The sequence below is a fragment of the Lissotriton helveticus genome, chromosome 2_1 (genome assembly GCF_964261635.1).
Source record: "Lissotriton helveticus chromosome 2_1, aLisHel1.1, whole genome shotgun sequence".
Classification (NCBI taxonomy): Eukaryota; Metazoa; Chordata; class Amphibia; order Caudata; family Salamandridae; genus Lissotriton; species Lissotriton helveticus.
In genome coordinates, this window is record NC_136059.1 from 244,448,591 (window position 1) to 244,468,124 (window position 19,534).

The window sequence follows — 19,534 nt, forward strand, 5'->3', positions numbered from 1 at the left end:
GTGGCTAGATTATTTGCAAGCATTTGTCTAGGACTAGTGACTTGCCTAATTGTTGGACATGTAATTTGAGAGCAAGGTGACACCTTCTCCAACAGTTTAGTCCCGCAATTAAGTGCACGTTGCTAGAAGTATGCACATTGGACTTTATTTAAAGAGTGATGTAGCTGGACTGTGTTAAACAGAAATGACCATGCATGATTGGGCAGAGGGGACTTACTATGTACTACAGATTCATTGATCATATCTTCATCATATATAGCATGGGATCAAAGATCAATTAAAAAAGAAGATTATAGAGCTCAACATGATAAACAAGAGAATCGACTTCACCCAAGACATTAGAAGACATCAAATAACTTTCCTGGGCATATTGCTAACATATTGGTAAACCTAAACAATGGTCAAATTAACACAGACATTTACAGTTAGCCCACTGACAGAAACAATTGCGTTTGTTACAAGAGTTTACATCAGTACTCATTGAGGAAGCATTTTCCATACTTTCAATTATTATGAACCTAAAGACTAGCCTCAGACTCAGAGGTTTACAAGAATAAATATGAAATAATGTGCAAGCATTTCAGAAGCAGCAAAATTCATATTTCTTCTATTTTTATCTTTCAAAAGGTGCAAATTAAAGATAGAAATAGAAGATTTATAACAAGAATAAAAAATCATTGAGCACAGTATTGAATTTTCAAAAATTATTTGATAACAACAAATTGCGTACAATAACGTACACGGTCTAAATGAACTCACTCAGGAGTGCCAGACCATGGAGACTTCAATACAGGATGAAGTGTTATTTGTACGTCATGCACCCCAACGCAGAAGTCTTAAGTCAGGGAAAGTTACTGATAGTAGACAAAAACTGAGGCATGTTTGAAGGAGAGGTAATGGCAGGTTTTATGAAGGGATGCAATAGTACTTTCAACAAATTGTATGGGGTGGGGTATTAAATACAATAATTCAGATACATTTGCTCAGACACAAGTATTTTACCAGACTTTACCTTTTAGCCTTTAGAACGTAAAGAACAGCTCTGAGAAACAGTTCATCATATTCCAGCTGCAATTTCTCTAGGGAGTATAGTGGCACATTCTTCTCTCCATCTTTGTTGTAGTAAATATACTGGGCCCAGTGATCACTCACATAACACAGTGTCATCCTGTTAGGTAGAACAATGGAAAACGTATGAATTTTCATAGCAAGCCTTAAGCATGAGCCATACAAATACTTTTGGTCTTGTGGGTGTGTATGCCGACTCAATGTAACTCCCTACTTGTATGGTCCTCACATCTAGTCTATATTCTGCTTCACTAGAAATGAAGGGCATCGGCTTTTAGTGTCCTTATTATTTGCTGTGTTTAGAACAAAGCTCAAATGAAATCCCAGGCCTCTTAAATGATGTAGAATAGCATTAGAATCATATTTGCACATCTTGCTGGGTACAATGACTAAAACCGACATTAGACTTCAAACCTCCAAATATTTGGCCCATAATATTGGCTTCTTTCTTGGCAACTGGATGATACAATTATAGGCATCAATCTAAACAACACACACTCTCCTATGGCCATTTAATTCAGACTTCTTCGCCCAAATCTAGTGCTAAGGAGAAGGGGAGAAAACACACACTTCAGATTCTAATATCAAACGCAAGCTTAGAATTACATCATGATCAAAAGGCAATATAAGTAGAGAGCCGTCATCAACATTTTTTCCCTAAGGACCAGCAACAACTGCAGTCAAAAGGAGAGTAAATAGCTTAGACCTCGAACTTGGCTCTTAACCCGTAAAAATTATCCCTGTCAACTGCAAGGGATTCAGGCTTGGTTCAAGAAATACACTGGTTGGTATAGGCAATCTAAATCTGTGCATATTGTAAACATCAACTAACCGTCAGGATCTCCATCTCTCACAAATATACCCACCTGTAGGAAGCTTGGATTTTGTTCCAAATGTCCCCGCCCCTCCCTTTTTGTCCCTTTTGACCACTAGATGATGGTTTTCAGCTCTGACAGTTCACTGAGGCCTGCTAACCAGACCTCAGTGCCAGTGCTCTAAAGTCTAATTGTCGCCCAATTGGCATATTCTTAAGCACCCCTGTAAGCCCTAGAAAATAGTACATGGCATGGGTACTAAAGAGGTTCTCTAAGGGCTGAAGCATTTCTCAAGACATCCTAAGGGATCCACACACAAATTGCATGCTGGCTACCGGAAACAAGCATCCTGGGACCGGTTTCGGATTCATAATCCTCATCAGCCAGGCTATCTTGAATCCAGTGGCCAAGTGAGCAAGGAACTCACGTCTGAGCATACCCTGCCACACTTAGGGCGAACAAAGCAATACAAAAGGGGATGATGGACGGAGCGTTTGAGCAAATCAGACACTCACCCCCCGTCAACTGATCTGGGTTTAATCCATCACCATTCTTTAGCTCACTCGGCCACCCCAGTTCAGACATGGCTATATGCCACTGGCTTCAAGCAAGCCGAGCTGAAGACGGCTGGAATGCCAGAAACCGGTCCTCGGAAGCTTGTTTCCGGTCCAGGGAAGGCATGGCTTGGCAGTTCGGGCTGGACTGTTCCCATGAGGCACAGGGTCAGACTGATTTGCATTTAGCCATGTCTGAACTGGGGTGGCAGAGTGGGCTAAAGAACGGTGATGGATCAAACCCAGATCTCTTGACTGGGTGTGAGTGTTTGATTAGTTCAGATGCTCCGTCCATCACCGCCCCCTTTTGTACCACTTTGTCCGCCATAAGTGTGGCAGGGTATGCTCAGACGTGAGTCCCTTGCTCACTTTGCCACTGGATTCAAGCAAGCCGAGCTGAAGACGGCTGGAATGCCAGAAACCGGTCCTCGGAAGCTTGTTTCCGGTCCAGGGAAGGCATGGCTTGGCAGTTCGGGCTGGACTGTTCCCATGAGGCACAGGGTCAGACTGATTTGCATATAGCCATGTCTGAACTGGGGTGGCAGAGTGGGCTAAAGAACGGTGATGGATCAAACCCAGATCTCTTGACTGGGTGTGAGTGTTTGATTGGTTCAGATGCTCCGTCCATCACCACCCCCTTTTGTACCGCTTTGGCCGCCATAAGTGTGGCAGGGTATGCTCAGACGTGAGTCCCTTGCTCACTTTGCCACTGGATTCAAGCAAGCCGAGCTGAAGACGGCTGGAATGCCAGAAACCGGTCCTCGGAAGCTTGTTTCCGGTCCAGGGAAGGCATGGCTTGGCAGTTCGGGCTGGACTGTTCCCATGAGGCACAGGGTCAGACTGATTTGCATATAGCCATGTCTGAACTGGGGTGGCAGAGTGGGCTATAGAACGGTGATGGATCAAACCCAGATCTCTTGACTGGGTGTGAGTGTTTGATTGGTTTAGATGCTCCGTCCATCACCACCCCCTTTTGTAGAGCAGCGTTGCATACACTCTTTGACTCCTTTCCAATAGCGCCACCAACGTTCTAGGTACTGGAAGAGTTCCTGGTGAACCCCTCACCACGCAAACTCATCACTCGACTATACTCTGGTATGCAGCACAAGTCACCGGTGTGTCCCCCCAGCACAACACGAATGGGAGAAGATCCTGGGTGCCCCCTTTGAGGAGGGCTCATGGTCATATTGCTGTGCGCAGGCAAGGGAAATGTCACCAAACTATAGATTGAGGCTAATTCCCTTTATGTTTATTCACAGATTGTATAGGACACCTGTGTGGTTGCATAGAGCTGGCCTGTAGGAAGATGTGCACTGCGTGCAATGCCGGAGAATCCTTTCTGCACTTGGCCTGGGCCTGCCTGGATGGTGCGAGATACTGGGAGCGCATTTAGGATGTGATGGAGGCGATGATAGAATGCTGGTTTAAACGCTCCCCTTTGACTGCTTTACTTGGATATGTGCGCAGGGTGCCTGCGGAGAATAGGAAGCTGGCGGCTCTGCTCTTACTGTTGGCAAAGCGGCGGGTTGCAATTTGCTGGGGCCGAAGACAAAGTCCACAAGTGATTGAGTGGCTTAAGGATGTGGCATTCTGTCACAATCGGCTGTCTGTATTTTAGGAATTGATGCCCGCGATGGCGCGACCTCAGAATATATGGGAACCGCTGCAGAGTTACCTTAGATCCCACCCCCTTGACCAAGCCAAGGCCCCTGCTGCGGATGAGTATGCACTGTTTTGAGACTGCGTGAACCATCTGCGATGGCGCTGGACATGCTGGCACGACACGTAAAAATCTTTTCTAGGTGGCCAGAGAGAACCCCCACATCCCTCCCTCTCTTTCTTTTCCCTTGCTGTTCTGCAACCTGAGGCTCGTTCGGGCCATATGGTGCATCGATATTGGGACATTGAATGTCCAACCAAACGCTTGACAATATTATAATGTAGGATAAAGGTGAACATAGCCTGATAATTTTACCCTAACTATTTCTGATGGTCCTGAATGCTAGCAATGTTTTTTGCTGTTTGCTTTTAGGGAAAATCTAATAAACAAAAATAAAAAATAAAAAAACAATATCTGGAGTACCCAACCCTTGCAGCAACCAGGGCTTGTTTAGTGTCCAGTCCAGACACCAACATCGCCAAGACCGACCTACAGACTTGGGACTCCCACACATTCATTCACACACACTAGCTCATTTTTACTAAAACCCACTTGGAAAAAGGTAAACTTAGGTGTCATGAGTGCACTGATGAAAATATATAATAACATCTCAAGTGATACGCCTGAAAAAGCTCATGTCAGTTATGCCTAGGACCATCTATTCTCTGCTATGACTACCCAAGAACCAGAATAAAAAATACCAAGAAGTTACTTTTCTTGAATATGTTTGATTAATTGAAAGGCGATGCATTTCTTGATAACCTGAGAACTAAAAGAGAGACCAGGGCTGGGTGGGTAGTTCTGGACTCTTGAGGGGGTCGAGGTTACATTTTTAAGGAGAGGTTTTGGATTATCAACTAACCCACCAAAATAATGTTAAGGTTAACAAGAGAGAGCTGAGAACAAATGTTGAGAAAACTTACAGTTTTCCTTTTGCCAAGAAGCAAAAAAATAACATGACTAAATATGTTTTCTATCATTTCTATGAGACGTAGCTCATAAACCCACCCCATGTCAATACACATTTATACACCTAACACATTGAGCTCACCTGTGAGATGATACCAGAAATGATATATATTTCTGTGGCTGTTCGTAGCTCATTTACTGTCTAGGAATACCATAGTGATGGTTTAAGTTCAGTAAGTGGTCATATATAGAATGTGCTGCCATCTGCCACTAACTCTCTATTTTGGAGTGCATTTCAATATCAAAGTGATCCAAAAGACGATAGTATGACTCCTGCAGAGAATTTCAAAGGTAAGCTGCCTGTAGTAATATAGGCCAGTCCACAAGCCGCGTTTGACTCATGAAACAAAGTCAAAAAAGAAATGGCGCTATCAGTGCCAATTGAAGAAAGATCATGTTGAATATGAACAAAGGGCACCTACAGCACAGTTGCCCAGAGAATGGAGAGAGAGCGTTGTACATCATCAGTCCTTGGACCGCATACGATTCCAAAATGATCACGCCCCTCTACTTATGCTTGCAAAAAAAAGTATTGGTTTGTTCTCTTGCCAGCACAGTTTATTGAATGTAGCAGACCATAACTCAGACATGATTATACAAAAGCGGGGCTCCTTCTATTTTTTGCAAGAAGAAGAAGAAGAAGTAAGGGAGAACCTTAAATTGAACAATTTATCAGCCCCCTGGTACACAGCTGATCTAAGGTCTCAAAAACAAACCTGCTGTAGACAGGAGAAAAAATGGAGGCGAAACTATAACAAGTTGGAGAAGACTAAACACAAGCTCTGTCTAGCCACTCACAAAGCCCTTATCATTAGAGAAAAGACCTCTTACTTCACCAAAAACATAGATGAAGCAAAAAACTCCTCAAAAGAACTTTCCCCCAGATGCATCAAGCATCCATTTTGTGATTCCTTATTAGCGAAAAATAAGGAATCGCTAATAAGGAATAGCAAAATGGTATGCAAGAAGAAATCACTTTAAAAATAGCGATTTCTTAAAATTCCTTAATTGCGATTCGCAAATTGCGAGTCGCAATTTAGGAATACCTCCCCATTCATTCCTATGGGCCTAGAGGCCCATAGGAATGAATGGGAAGAATTTTCAATTTGCGAATCGCAATTAGCGAATCGCAAAATGAGAATGCGATTTCAAGGGTGCAGGGGTGTGGAAAGGATACCCTGTTGCACCCCCTGAAATTGATCTGTGCACATATGTTGCGCACACACATGTCCTTATGGCATGTGTGTGCGCAACATGAAACTTTGAAAAATGCACTTTAGTGCATTTTTCAAAGTTTTTGCAAATTACCATGAAGTTGTACTTCATGGTAATTTGCGTGCCCTATTAGCGAAATCGCTATTTTTTAAACTTTAATGCATGGCATTTAAGGAATCTCAATTTGAGATTCCTTAAATGCAAGTAATCGCAATTTAGCGAATTCTCAATTTGCGATTTTTGCATTTGGGATGATGCACCCAAATGCAAAAATACCGGTCGCAAAGGGGCAGATTCTTAGAATCTGCCCCTTTGCGAGCGGTTTTTAGCTTCATGCATCTAGGCCATAATCATACAGTGACAAAGTTGACTACTGATTCCTCTAACAAGACAACACCTAGCAGTCAATAATTTTGTGCTATTTTGGCCTGAACAAAGCAGTCTATGATTTATTCTCCTCCTCGAGCAGACAATATCTGTGTTCCCACTACCGTAAGTGGAAACAAGCCTAATTTCAGTGATTTCACACATCCCACTTTAAAATAGGTCACTAACTTATTGAAATCCGCCTCTTCTGATTCCCTTCACGACCCCTTTCCACCCAATGTAGCCAAACTTGTGGCAGGGACTATTGCCTCTCAGCTCACATCTATCTTCCAGCTCATGATCGTGACCAATAGGTTTCTTTCCATCTAGAAGAAAGGTAATAATAATATCCACATTTGTAAAGCGCACAATCACCCGTTAGGGTCTCTAGGCGCTGGGGGCCGTCGGGAAGATTAAGAAAGCTATTGCCCAGAGTCACATGGTGCTGGGCTAATCTGCCGCCGGTGCCGGGGATCGAACCGTGATCCCCAGATTCCGGAGTCAGTCGCCCTGGCCGCGGCGCCACACCTCTTCCTTAGGTTACATACTAATTATTAAAACAAAGCAATCCTTGAGCCCAAAGACCCCAGCAATTATCGCCCCATTTCCTGACTCCCCTTGCCATCAAAGATTATAGAAAAAATCATGAATGAAACACATCCAATTTAATGGTCACCTAGACACCACTCAGTGTGATTCAGGCGCTCTACAAATGACTTAAATAAATAAATAAAATAAATAAATTCTGCAGTGGACATAGCACCGAAACAGCTCTGATCAAGGCTACCGAGAAGATCAAGCAGGCGCTCGATAAGGGCAGAGGGGCAGCCCTCATCCTGCCTCATCCCTCTGCAGCTTTTGACACTGTAGATCATGGATTGCTGCTGGAGCGTCTGACAAACATCAATGTCACTGGTCGGGTCTGGGATCTATTAGAGTCATTTCTTTCAGACTATTAGGATGGATGAAACTGCCTTATCATTTCACTTTCCTATGCCGGGTCCCTGAGGGGTCCTTGCTTAGATCAACTTTATTTAATATATACATCACACCCTAAGCCGGTGCAATCAAACATTTTGGCTTTTCTTTGAACTACTGCGCAGATGAGACCCAAATCGTGATTTCAGTGAAAAAAGATTGACATAGGTGTAGGATGCGCTCTAGTCTATGAGCGTGAACGCGATGACGCGTCACGCTATAGACAGGAGCGCGACGCGCGCGCATGCGCAGTAGGCGCGGATTGCAAGGCGCGAACGGGGAGAACGGCAGTTGGCGACCGGAGCAGTCACTGTGCAGACGCTCGGCGCCCTTATGCTCAAGTTACTTGATTTGGTGTAAATAAAGAGGAAGAATTTATACACCTACTTAGTCTCAGTGTGAAGTGTGGGCAAGCAACATTACATTGGCGACGAGGCTGGGACCACGAACACCAGGGAGTACAGTGGTCAGGAGTAGGCACTCCACGACAGCCCCACACCAACCAGCAGAAGGACAACAGCAACAAAAGACGAGCAGAGGGTGTGGCAGTAGCGGAAAAGCACGGAAACAACCTAATACAGCTCCAATAACCAGGTCAGTGCCGGGCCAGGGAAGGAGAGCACAGCCAGCACCCTGGCAGCCAAAGGCATCGACCCCAAGACAGAGGAAGGGGCACAAACTGACGACCCCACGCAGGCTAGAAGGGATAGCACCCCAGGTAGCCCCAGAGGGCAAGGGAACACGGCAGGGAGTGCAGGAGCATCCGGTGTACCCATTCAACACAGTGCCCAGGTGGTAGACCCCAGAGGCGAGGCCAGGATGGCGAATCAAGCGTCGGCGCTGATGGCCCCTGTCCCATTCCTGCCTAGACCGGGTGAACCACAGCTAAAATGGGAAGACTGGAAGGAATACTTTCAAAACTACATTGAAGCACTTGAAGAGGAAAATGAAGGGGCATTCACCCCGGAAAGGAAGAAGAGACTGTTACTCCACAACCTGGGCCCGGAGGGGGTGAGAGTGTTCAAGAACCTGGTGCCTAAGGAGAGGGGAGCGACTGAAACAGATGTCTTTAAAAACGCCCTGGATGACTTGGACAGCCATTACCGTCCAGCAGTTTGTGTCTCCATAGACAGGTATAATTTCCAACAGAGGAAGCAGGAGGTTGGTGAATCGATTGATGATTATGTGGCGGCGCTCCGACGCCTGGCCATCACGTGCCAGTACGGGGGTCTGCAGGAGGAGTATATCAAAGACCAAATTGTCATGCACACCACGTGCAGGACTGTCCAGGACAAACTTTGGGCGCAGAGCGAGACATCGCTTAAGGAAGTTGTTGCTATGGTCAAAAAGGCTGAGATGTCAAGACGCGGTGCCGAAGCAGCCAAACGTGAGAACGCACCGACACAGATGGTAAACAAGATAGACGAGGCACCCCAGCCCAGCAAACCCAGAGGGGTGTATGGAGATCAAAGGAAGGATTCGAGATGGACAGGGAAGCAGACAGTTCGCTCTGGTCCAGACAACAAGTTTGCGTGTTATAGATGTGGCAGCACGGCACATTCGGCGCAGGATAAACGCTGTCCTGCGTTCCGCGCCAGATGCTCGTTTTGTGGCCTGGCCGCCATAAGTGTGGCAGGGTATGCTCAGACGTGAGTCCCTTGCTCACTTTGCCACTGGATTCAAGCAAGCCGAGCTGAAGACGGCTGGAATGCCAGAAACCGGTCCTCGGAAGCTTGTTTCCGGTCCAGGGAAGGCATGGCTTGGCAGTTCGGGCTGGACTGTTCCCATGAGGCACAGGGTCAGACTGATTTGCATATAGCCATGTCTGAACTGGGGTGGCAGAGTGGGCTAAAGAACGGTGATGGATCAAACCCAGATCTCTTGACTGGGTGTGAGTGTTTGATTGGTTTAGATGCTCCGTCCATCACCACCCCCTTTTGTAGAGCAGCGTTGCATACACTCTTTGACTCCTTTCCAATAGCGCCACCAACGTTCTAGGTACTGGAAGAGTTCCTGGTGAACCCCTCACCACGCAAACTCATCACTCGACTATACTCTGGTATGCAGCACAAGTCACCGGTGTGTCCCCCCAGCACAACACGAATGGGAGAAGATCCTGGGTGCCCCCTTTGAGGAGGGCTCATGGTCATATTGCTGTGCGCAGGCAAGGGAAATGTCACCAAACTATAGATTGAGGCTAATTCCCTTTATGTTTATTCACAGATTGTATAGGACACCTGTGTGGTTGCATAGAGCTGGCCTGTAGGAAGATGTGCACTGCGTGCAATGCCGGAGAATCCTTTCTGCACTTGGCCTGGGCCTGCCTGGATGGTGCGAGATACTGGGAGCGCATTTAGGATGTGATGGAGGCGATGATAGAATGCTGGTTTAAACGCTCCCCTTTGACTGCTTTACTTGGATATGTGCGCAGGGTGCCTGCGGAGAATAGGAAGCTGGCGGCTCTGCTCTTACTGTTGGCAAAGCGGCGGGTTGCAATTTGCTGGGGCCGAAGACAAAGTCCACAAGTGATTGAGTGGCTTAAGGATGTGGCATTCTGTCACAATCGGCTGTCTGTATTTTAGGAATTGATGCCCGCGATGGCGCGACCTCAGAATATATGGGAACCGCTGCAGAGTTACCTTAGATCCCACCCCCTTGACCAAGCCAAGGCCCCTGCTGCGGATGAGTATGCACTGTTTTGAGACTGCGTGAACCATCTGCGATGGCGCTGGACATGCTGGCACGACACGTAAAAATCTTTTCTAGGTGGCCAGAGAGAACCCCCACATCCCTCCCTCTCTTTCTTTTCCCTTGCTGTTCTGCAACCTGAGGCTCGTTCGGGCCATATGGTGCATCGATATTGGGACATTGAATGTCCAACCAAACGCTTGACAATATTATAATGTAGGATAAAGGTGAACATAGCCTGATAATTTTACCCTAACTATTTCTGATGGTCCTGAATGCTAGCAATGTTTTTTGCTGTTTGCTTTTAGGGAAAATCTAATAAACAAAAATAAAAAATAAAAAAACAATATCTGGAGTACCCAACCCTTGCAGCAACCAGGGCTTGTTTAGTGTCCAGTCCAGACACCAACATCGCCAAGACCGACCTACAGACTTGGGACTCCCACACATTCATTCACACACACTAGCTCATTTTTACTAAAACCCACTTGGAAAAAGGTAAACTTAGGTGTCATGAGTGCACTGATGAAAATATATAATAACATCTCAAGTGATACGCCTGAAAAAGCTCATGTCAGTTATGCCTAGGACCATCTATTCTCTGCTATGACTACCCAAGAACCAGAATAAAAAATACCAAGAAGTTACTTTTCTTGAATATGTTTGATTAATTGAAAGGCGATGCATTTCTTGATAACCTGAGAACTAAAAGAGAGACCAGGGCTGGGTGGGTAGTTCTGGACTCTTGAGGGGGTCGAGGTTACATTTTTAAGGAGAGGTTTTGGATTATCAACTAACCCACCAAAATAATGTTAAGGTTAACAAGAGAGAGCTGAGAACAAATGTTGAGAAAACTTACAGTTTTCCTTTTGCCAAGAAGCAAAAAAATAACATGACTAAATATGTTTTCTATCATTTCTATGAGACGTAGCTCATAAACCCACCCCATGTCAATACACATTTATACACCTAACACATTGAGCTCACCTGTGAGATGATACCAGAAATGATATATATTTCTGTGGCTGTTCGTAGCTCATTTACTGTCTAGGAATACCATAGTGATGGTTTAAGTTCAGTAAGTGGTCATATATAGAATGTGCTGCCATCTGCCACTAACTCTCTATTTTGGAGTGCATTTCAATATCAAAGTGATCCAAAAGACGATAGTATGACTCCTGCAGAGAATTTCAAAGGTAAGCTGCCTGTAGTAATATAGGCCAGTCCACAAGCCGCGTTTGACTCATGAAACAAAGTCAAAAAAGAAATGGCGCTATCAGTGCCAATTGAAGAAAGATCATGTTGAATATGAACAAAGGGCACCTACAGCACAGTTGCCCAGAGAATGGAGAGAGAGCGTTGTACATCATCAGTCCTTGGACCGCATACGATTCCAAAATGATCACGCCCCTCTACTTATGCTTGCAAAAAAAAGTATTGGTTTGTTCTCTTGCCAGCACAGTTTATTGAATGTAGCAGACCATAACTCAGACATGATTATACAAAAGCAGGGCTCCTTCTATTTTTTGCAAGAAGAAGAAGAAGAAGTAAGGGAGAACCTTAAATTGAACAATTTATCAGCCCCCTGGTACACAGCTGATCTAAGGTCTCAAAAACAAACCTGCTGTAGACAGGAGAAAAAATGGAGGCGAAACTATAACAAGTTGGAGAAGACTAAACACAAGCTCTGTCTAGCCACTCACAAAGCCCTTATCATTAGAGAAAAGACCTCTTACTTCACCAAAAACATAGATGAAGCAAAAAACTCCTCAAAAGAACTTTCCCCCAGATGCATCAAGCATCCATTTTGTGATTCCTTATTAGCGAAAAATAAGGAATCGCTAATAAGGAATAGCAAAATGGTATGCAAGAAGAAATCACTTTAAAAATAGCGATTTCTTAAAATTCCTTAATTGCGATTCGCAAATTGCGAGTCGCAATTTAGGAATACCTCCCCATTCATTCCTATGGGCCTAGAGGCCCATAGGAATGAATGGGAAGAATTTTCAATTTGCGAATCGCAATTAGCGAATCGCAAAATGAGAATGCGATTTCAAGGGTGCAGGGGTGTGGAAAGGATACCCTGTTGCACCCCCTGAAATTGATCTGTGCACATATGTTGCGCACACACATGTCCTTATGGCATGTGTGTGCGCAACATGAAACTTTGAAAAATGCACTTTAGTGCATTTTTCAAAGTTTTTGCAAATTACCATGAAGTTGTACTTCATGGTAATTTGCGTGCCCTATTAGCGAAATCGCTATTTTTTAAACTTTAATGCATGGCATTTAAGGAATCTCAATTTGAGATTCCTTAAATGCAAGTAATCGCAATTTAGCGAATTCTCAATTTGCGATTTTTGCATTTGGGATGATGCACCCAAATGCAAAAATACCGGTCGCAAAGGGGCAGATTCTTAGAATCTGCCCCTTTGCGAGCGGTTTTTAGCTTCATGCATCTAGGCCATAATCATACAGTGACAAAGTTGACTACTGATTCCTCTAACAAGACAACACCTAGCAGTCAATAATTTTGTGCTATTTTGGCCTGAACAAAGCAGTCTATGATTTATTCTCCTCCTCGAGCAGACAATATCTGTGTTCCCACTACCGTAAGTGGAAACAAGCCTAATTTCAGTGATTTCACACATCCCACTTTAAAATAGGTCACTAACTTATTGAAATCCGCCTCTTCTGATTCCCTTCACGACCCCTTTCCACCCAATGTAGCCAAACTTGTGGCAGGGACTATTGCCTCTCAGCTCACATCTATCTTCCAGCTCATGATCGTGACCAATAGGTTTCTTTCCATCTAGAAGAAAGGTAATAATAATATCCACATTTGTAAAGCGCACAATCACCCGTTAGGGTCTCTAGGCGCTGGGGGCCGTCGGGAAGATTAAGAAAGCTATTGCCCAGAGTCACATGGTGCTGGGCTAATCTGCCGCCGGTGCCGGGGATCGAACCGTGATCCCCAGATTCCGGAGTCAGTCGCCCTGGCCGCGGCGCCACACCTCTTCCTTAGGTTACATACTAATTATTAAAACAAAGCAATCCTTGAGCCCAAAGACCCCAGCAATTATCGCCCCATTTCCTGACTCCCCTTGCCATCAAAGATTATAGAAAAAATCATGAATGAAACACATCCAATTTAATGGTCACCTAGACACCACTCAGTGTGATTCAGGCGCTCTACAAATGACTTAAATAAATAAATAAAATAAATAAATTCTGCAGTGGACATAGCACCGAAACAGCTCTGATCAAGGCTACCGAGAAGATCAAGCAGGCGCTCGATAAGGGCAGAGGGGCAGCCCTCATCCTGCCTCATCCCTCTGCAGCTTTTGACACTGTAGATCATGGATTGCTGCTGGAGCGTCTGACAAACATCAATGTCACTGGTCGGGTCTGGGATCTATTAGAGTCATTTCTTTCAGACTATTAGGATGGATGAAACTGCCTTATCATTTCACTTTCCTATGCCGGGTCCCTGAGGGGTCCTTGCTTAGATCAACTTTATTTAATATATACATCACACCCTAAGCCGGTGCAATCAAACATTTTGGCTTTTCTTTGAACTACTGCGCAGATGAGACCCAAATCGTGATTTCAGTGAAAAAAGATTGACATAGGTGTAGGATGCGCTCTAGTCTATGAGCGTGAACGCGATGACGCGTCACGCTATAGACAGGAGCGCGACGCGCGCGCATGCGCAGTAGGCGCGGATTGCAAGGCGCGAACGGGGAGAACGGCAGTTGGCGACCGGAGCAGTCACTGTGCAGACGCTCGGCGCCCTTATGCTCAAGTTACTTGATTTGGTGTAAATAAAGAGGAAGAATTTATACACCTACTTAGTCTCAGTGTGAAGTGTGGGCAAGCAACATTACATTGGCGACGAGGCTGGGACCACGAACACCAGGGAGTACAGTGGTCAGGAGTAGGCACTCCACGACAGCCCCACACCAACCAGCAGAAGGACAACAGCAACAAAAGACGAGCAGAGGGTGTGGCAGTAGCGGAAAAGCACGGAAACAACCTAATACAGCTCCAATAACCAGGTCAGTGCCGGGCCAGGGAAGGAGAGCACAGCCAGCACCCTGGCAGCCAAAGGCATCGACCCCAAGACAGAGGAAGGGGCACAAACTGACGACCCCACGCAGGCTAGAAGGGATAGCACCCCAGGTAGCCCCAGAGGGCAAGGGAACACGGCAGGGAGTGCAGGAGCATCCGGTGTACCCATTCAACACAGTGCCCAGGTGGTAGACCCCAGAGGCGAGGCCAGGATGGCGAATCAAGCGTCGGCGCTGATGGCCCCTGTCCCATTCCTGCCTAGACCGGGTGAACCACAGCTAAAATGGGAAGACTGGAAGGAATACTTTCAAAACTACATTGAAGCACTTGAAGATGAAAATGAAGGGGCATTCACCCCGGAAAGGAAGAAGAGACTGTTACTCCACAACCTGGGCCCGGAGGGGGTGAGAGTGTTCAAGAACCTGGTGCCTAAGGAGAGGGGAGCGACTGAAACAGATGTCTTTAAAAACGCCCTGGATGACTTGGACAGCCATTACCGTCCAGCAGTTTGTGTCTCCATAGACAGGTATAATTTCCAACAGAGGAAGCAGGAGGTTGGTGAATCGATTGATGATTATGTGGCGGCGCTCCGACGCCTGGCCATCACGTGCCAGTACGGGGGTCTGCAGGAGGAGTATATCAAAGACCAAATTGTCATGCACACCACGTGCAGGACTGTCCAGGACAAACTTTGGGCGCAGAGCGAGACATCGCTTAAGGAAGTTGTTGCTATGGTCAAAAAGGCTGAGATGTCAAGACGCGGTGCCGAAGCAGCCAAACGTGAGAACGCACCGACACAGATGGTAAACAAGATAGACGAGGCACCCCAGCCCAGCAAACCCAGAGGGGTGTATGGAGATCAAAGGAAGGATTCGAGATGGACAGGGAAGCAGACAGTTCGCTCTGGTCCAGACAACAAGTTTGCGTGTTATAGATGTGGCAGCACGGCACATTCGGCGCAGGATAAACGCTGTCCTGCGTTCCGCGCCAGATGCTCGTTTTGTGGCCTGGTCGGCCATTTTGAAAAAGTATGTCGCAAGAAGGGGAAGAAATCCACGGTCAAGTGCGTCGATGCGGCCACAGCGGACGTCAGCGGGGAGGACGACCTGGAAGACGACGATTTGGTGTTATGCATCGAGGACCAAGTGTTAGAGGTGACGGGGAAGCGAAGAGATAAGCCTCGCACGGACATGCTGATAGGGGGAGTGAAGGTACATGTGGCCGTCGATTCAGGATCTCCTTGGACCATCGTGCAAAGATCCATATGGGAAGAAGACTTTGTGCCTGTGGTGGGGCCAGACCTATGGCCGCCGGACATCAGACCCATCTCGTATACTGAGAACGCCATTCCACTAGTGGGGTGCCGAAACTTCATATTCGAATTCAGAGGGAGGTCAGCCACGTGCACCCTGTATATAGCAGAGAGAGGTCCTTCAGTGCTGGGGTGGAGAGACGCAGGAGATCTAGGAATCATACTCAACCCGGGAGGCAAAGAGCAGATTCTCTTGACGGACGAGTGGCCCCTCACGAGAGAGGAAGATTGGAAGTCAGCATACCCCAAAGTTTTTGATGGCTCAGTTGGGAAACTGGACAGGTTCGTCCACAGAATGGTCCTCAAGGAGGGCGCAGTACCAGTGGTGCATAAAGTCAGGAACATACCCATGTCTACCAGTGGAGCGGTACAACAGGAACTCCTAAGGCTGGAGGAGCAAGGCATCATAGAGCCGGTGGACAGTGCGGAGTGGCTATCCCCCTTGGTAGTGGTCAAGAAGCCCAATGGACAGGTTCGTCTCTGCGTTGACCTCCGCGAGCTCAACAAAAATCTCATCGTGGAGAAATTTCCCCTACCTAGAATTGAGGAGATGCTCGCCAAGACAAAAGGTGTAACTCACTTCTCCACCATAGATCTCACGTCTGCTTACTATCAGATCGAGCTGCATCCATCGAGCAGGAAGTACACCGCCTTCATTACACCTTTTGGGTGCTACCAGTTCCGGAGGATGCCCTTTGGCCTGGCATCCGCAGCGGCTGTCTTTCAGAAGCTGATGCATCGGCTGTTCAAGGACATTCCGGGGGTACAGTACTTTCAGGATGACATCCTGGTGATGGGCTCTTCCAAAGGAGATCACGACAGGAAGTTGCAGAGAGTTCTGGAAGTGCTGCAAGCCAAGGGGCTAACGGCGGAATGGAGCAAATGCAAGATTGGGACCCACTCGGTGACATACTTGGGTCATGAGATCAGCACGAGTGGAATTTCACCCAAGGAACGGAACGTGAAGGCCATAAAGGATGCAAAGGCTCCCGGCTCCAAGGAGGAAGTGCGGTCGTTCCTTGGAATGGCCGAGTATTATAGCAAGTTTGTGAGACACTTTGCCACAAGGACATACAGAATGAGGCAACTCATCAGAGACAAGACAAAGTTTGAGTGGGACTCAGAAGCGCAATTGGAATTTGACACGATCAAAGACTGCATCAGCCAAGCTGTTCCATTGCAAGGGTTTGTCCCCTCGGGCAAGACCGTGGTGACAACAGATGCCAGTGATAAGGGCTTAGGGGCTGTTCTGGCACAAGTGAGGGATGATGGTGCCACTGAAACGATCAGCTTTGCTTCACGTGCGTTGTCTCCGACGGAGCAAAGGTACAGCGTCATTGAAAAAGAGATGCTGGCCGTCACCTGGGCTTTGGGCAGGTTCCGGCAGTTCGTTTGGGGCACAAGATTTAAGCTGCAAACTGATCATAAACCCCTGATCAAAGTCCTGACTTCCTCGGGTCATGAGACGGCGACCCCGAGAATAGCAAAAATGACTTTGAAGCTGCTCGATTACACCTATGATGTCGAATACCTGCCAGGAACGCAGAACAGGGTCGCGGATTATCTCAGTAGGGCTGCGGCGATGGAAGTGGCGCCGGAGGATGCCCTGGATAAGGAAGAGATGGTGGCAAGCATGGAGGACCATGAGAGATCGATAAGTATCCAAGAATGGGAGGCCGCCTATGATCAGGACGTGGAAAAAATGGAGATAAAGAGTCATTTGACGTCGGGCTGGCCAGACAAAAGGAGGCTCACCGATGGAGTACGGAGGTTCTATGAAATAAGAGAGGAACTGTCCCTGAGTGACTCGGGAGTGTTCATCTATAGAGGCGAGAGGGTTGTGCCGCCAGATTCACTAATACCCAGATTATTAACTCTACTGCACGAGGGCCATCTAGGTATTGTAAAGACCAAAGCACGCGTCAAGCAAATGTATTGGTGGCCAGGCATGGATGTCCACATTGAAAGGCAAGTAAGGGAGTGCGGCCAATGCCAAGGCGCTGACAAAGTGCTTAGACCACTCCGACCGGCCTTGGGGAAGTTTGACACACCAAAGGGGCCCTGGGAGAACGTGGCCATCGACATACTGGGGCCTGTCCTGGACAGCAAAGGAGTGAACATGTATTTATGTGTGGTAATGGACAAGTATTCTAAATGGCCTGAGGTGGACATTCAAGAATCCATGGACACTGACACGATTCTGAAATTCCTGACGACAGTGTTCTTAAGAGAAGGCATTCCCAAAACTATCCTCAGTGACAATGGCCCGCAGTTTGTCTCGGACAAATGGATTAGGTTTATGAGAAGGAATGGTATTGAGTCGAAACACACGGCAGTGTATCATCCTGCATGCAACGGTCAGGTGGAGCGGTTCAACCGTGTGCTAATGGGCTCCATACAGGCGGCCATCACGCAGGGAAAGGATTGGGAGACCGAGGTGATGAGTATGCTGTGGTCCTACAGGATCACCCCCACGGCTGTGGGGTACAGTCCATTTCAAGTGCTGAGAGGACGGCATCCGTTCACTCGGGACAATGTAGTATGGAGGGAGAAGACCATCACCAGTAAATGGTCCCCTGCGGTGGTTCAGCACAATTTGGAAAAGGCCCAGAAGATCTATGCCGCTAACTACGACAAACGTCGAAATGTGAAAGGAACAGAGCTTGAGGAAGGAGAGTGGGTTAGGGTTAAACTCCCTACCCTACAAAAGAAAGGTGACAGCAAATATAGTCAGCCGTTACAAGTCAAGGAGGTGCGAGGTAGAGCAGCCCTCCTCAGCGATGGCAGGGTGTGGTCCCAAGACCGCATGGCCAGAGTGAACAAGATAGTCGTATGGCCCAAGCTGGAGGAGATAGAGACACAGAGGGACTTCCATGAAACCAGGCCTCAACCAGAGCAGGGTGATGAAGTCCTTCCCGATGGAATAGGAGAGGACAGTGAGATGGAAAATCCCGGCACAGGGTCTACAGCCAGAGATGTTATACCGACTGGAGTAACACAGAGTGGAGATCGGAGAGATGGAGCGAGATCCGGCGGAGAAAGAGAGGTGGATGAGAACATGCCGGTAAGACACACCCGTAGTGGCAGGGCAGTCACAGTGCCCTCTCGGTATAGAGACTTTGAAATGGGTGGACATTAATTATAGGCTTGTCAGACTGGTGGCCCAGCCAGAGAACATTGGGGACCATGGACATACTGTAGAGTTTGAGAAAAGTTATTTTGTTCATTGTAAAAAAGGGGAGATATGTAGGATGCGCTCTAGTCTATGAGCGTGAACGCGATGACGCGTCACGCTATAAACAGGAGCGCGACGCGCGCGCATGCGCAGTAGGCGCGGATTGCAAGGCGCGAACGGGGAGAACGGCAGTTGGCGACCGGAGCAGTCACTGTGCAGACGCTCGGCGCCCTTATGCTCAAGTTACTTGATTTGGTGTAAATAAAGAGGAAGAATTTATACACCTACTTAGTCTCAGTGTGAAGTGTGGGCAAGCAACATTACAATAGGTATATGTTACAGATTATGCGATTGCATGCAGGCAGTCAGCACCTGGATGCACTTCACGGAACAAACTTCCTTTTGGACTCCATCCTGCTAGCCAGCAGAGCTGGGCCCTATCCCAACTCCTGTAACCAAGACTCGGAACTTGGGAATTTTGATTGATAATAATTTACGTTATTTCAATCATGTCAGCGCCCTGACTTTTTTCACCGTGAAAATGCTAAAAAAAGATTCTTCCAATTATTCCAGTCCATCTTCAGAAAACCCTCATAGCATCTTGATAATGACCAAATTGGACTCATGCAATGGCTTATTACTCACCGCACACAAATACATCCT

General features: G+C 46.9%; 1 protein-coding gene across 1 annotated transcript in view; it reads right to left on the reverse strand.

The window, feature by feature from the left end:
- EPG5 (ectopic P-granules 5 autophagy tethering factor) overlaps positions 1–19,534 on the reverse strand; it is a 582,198-nt gene that overhangs the window by 421,700 nt on the left and 140,964 nt on the right. The window contains exon 10 of the mRNA XM_078674745.1: positions 1,013–1,168. Coding sequence (XP_078530871.1) covers positions 1,013–1,168 — 156 coding nt within the window. The remainder of the gene's footprint in view (positions 1–1,012; positions 1,169–19,534) is intronic.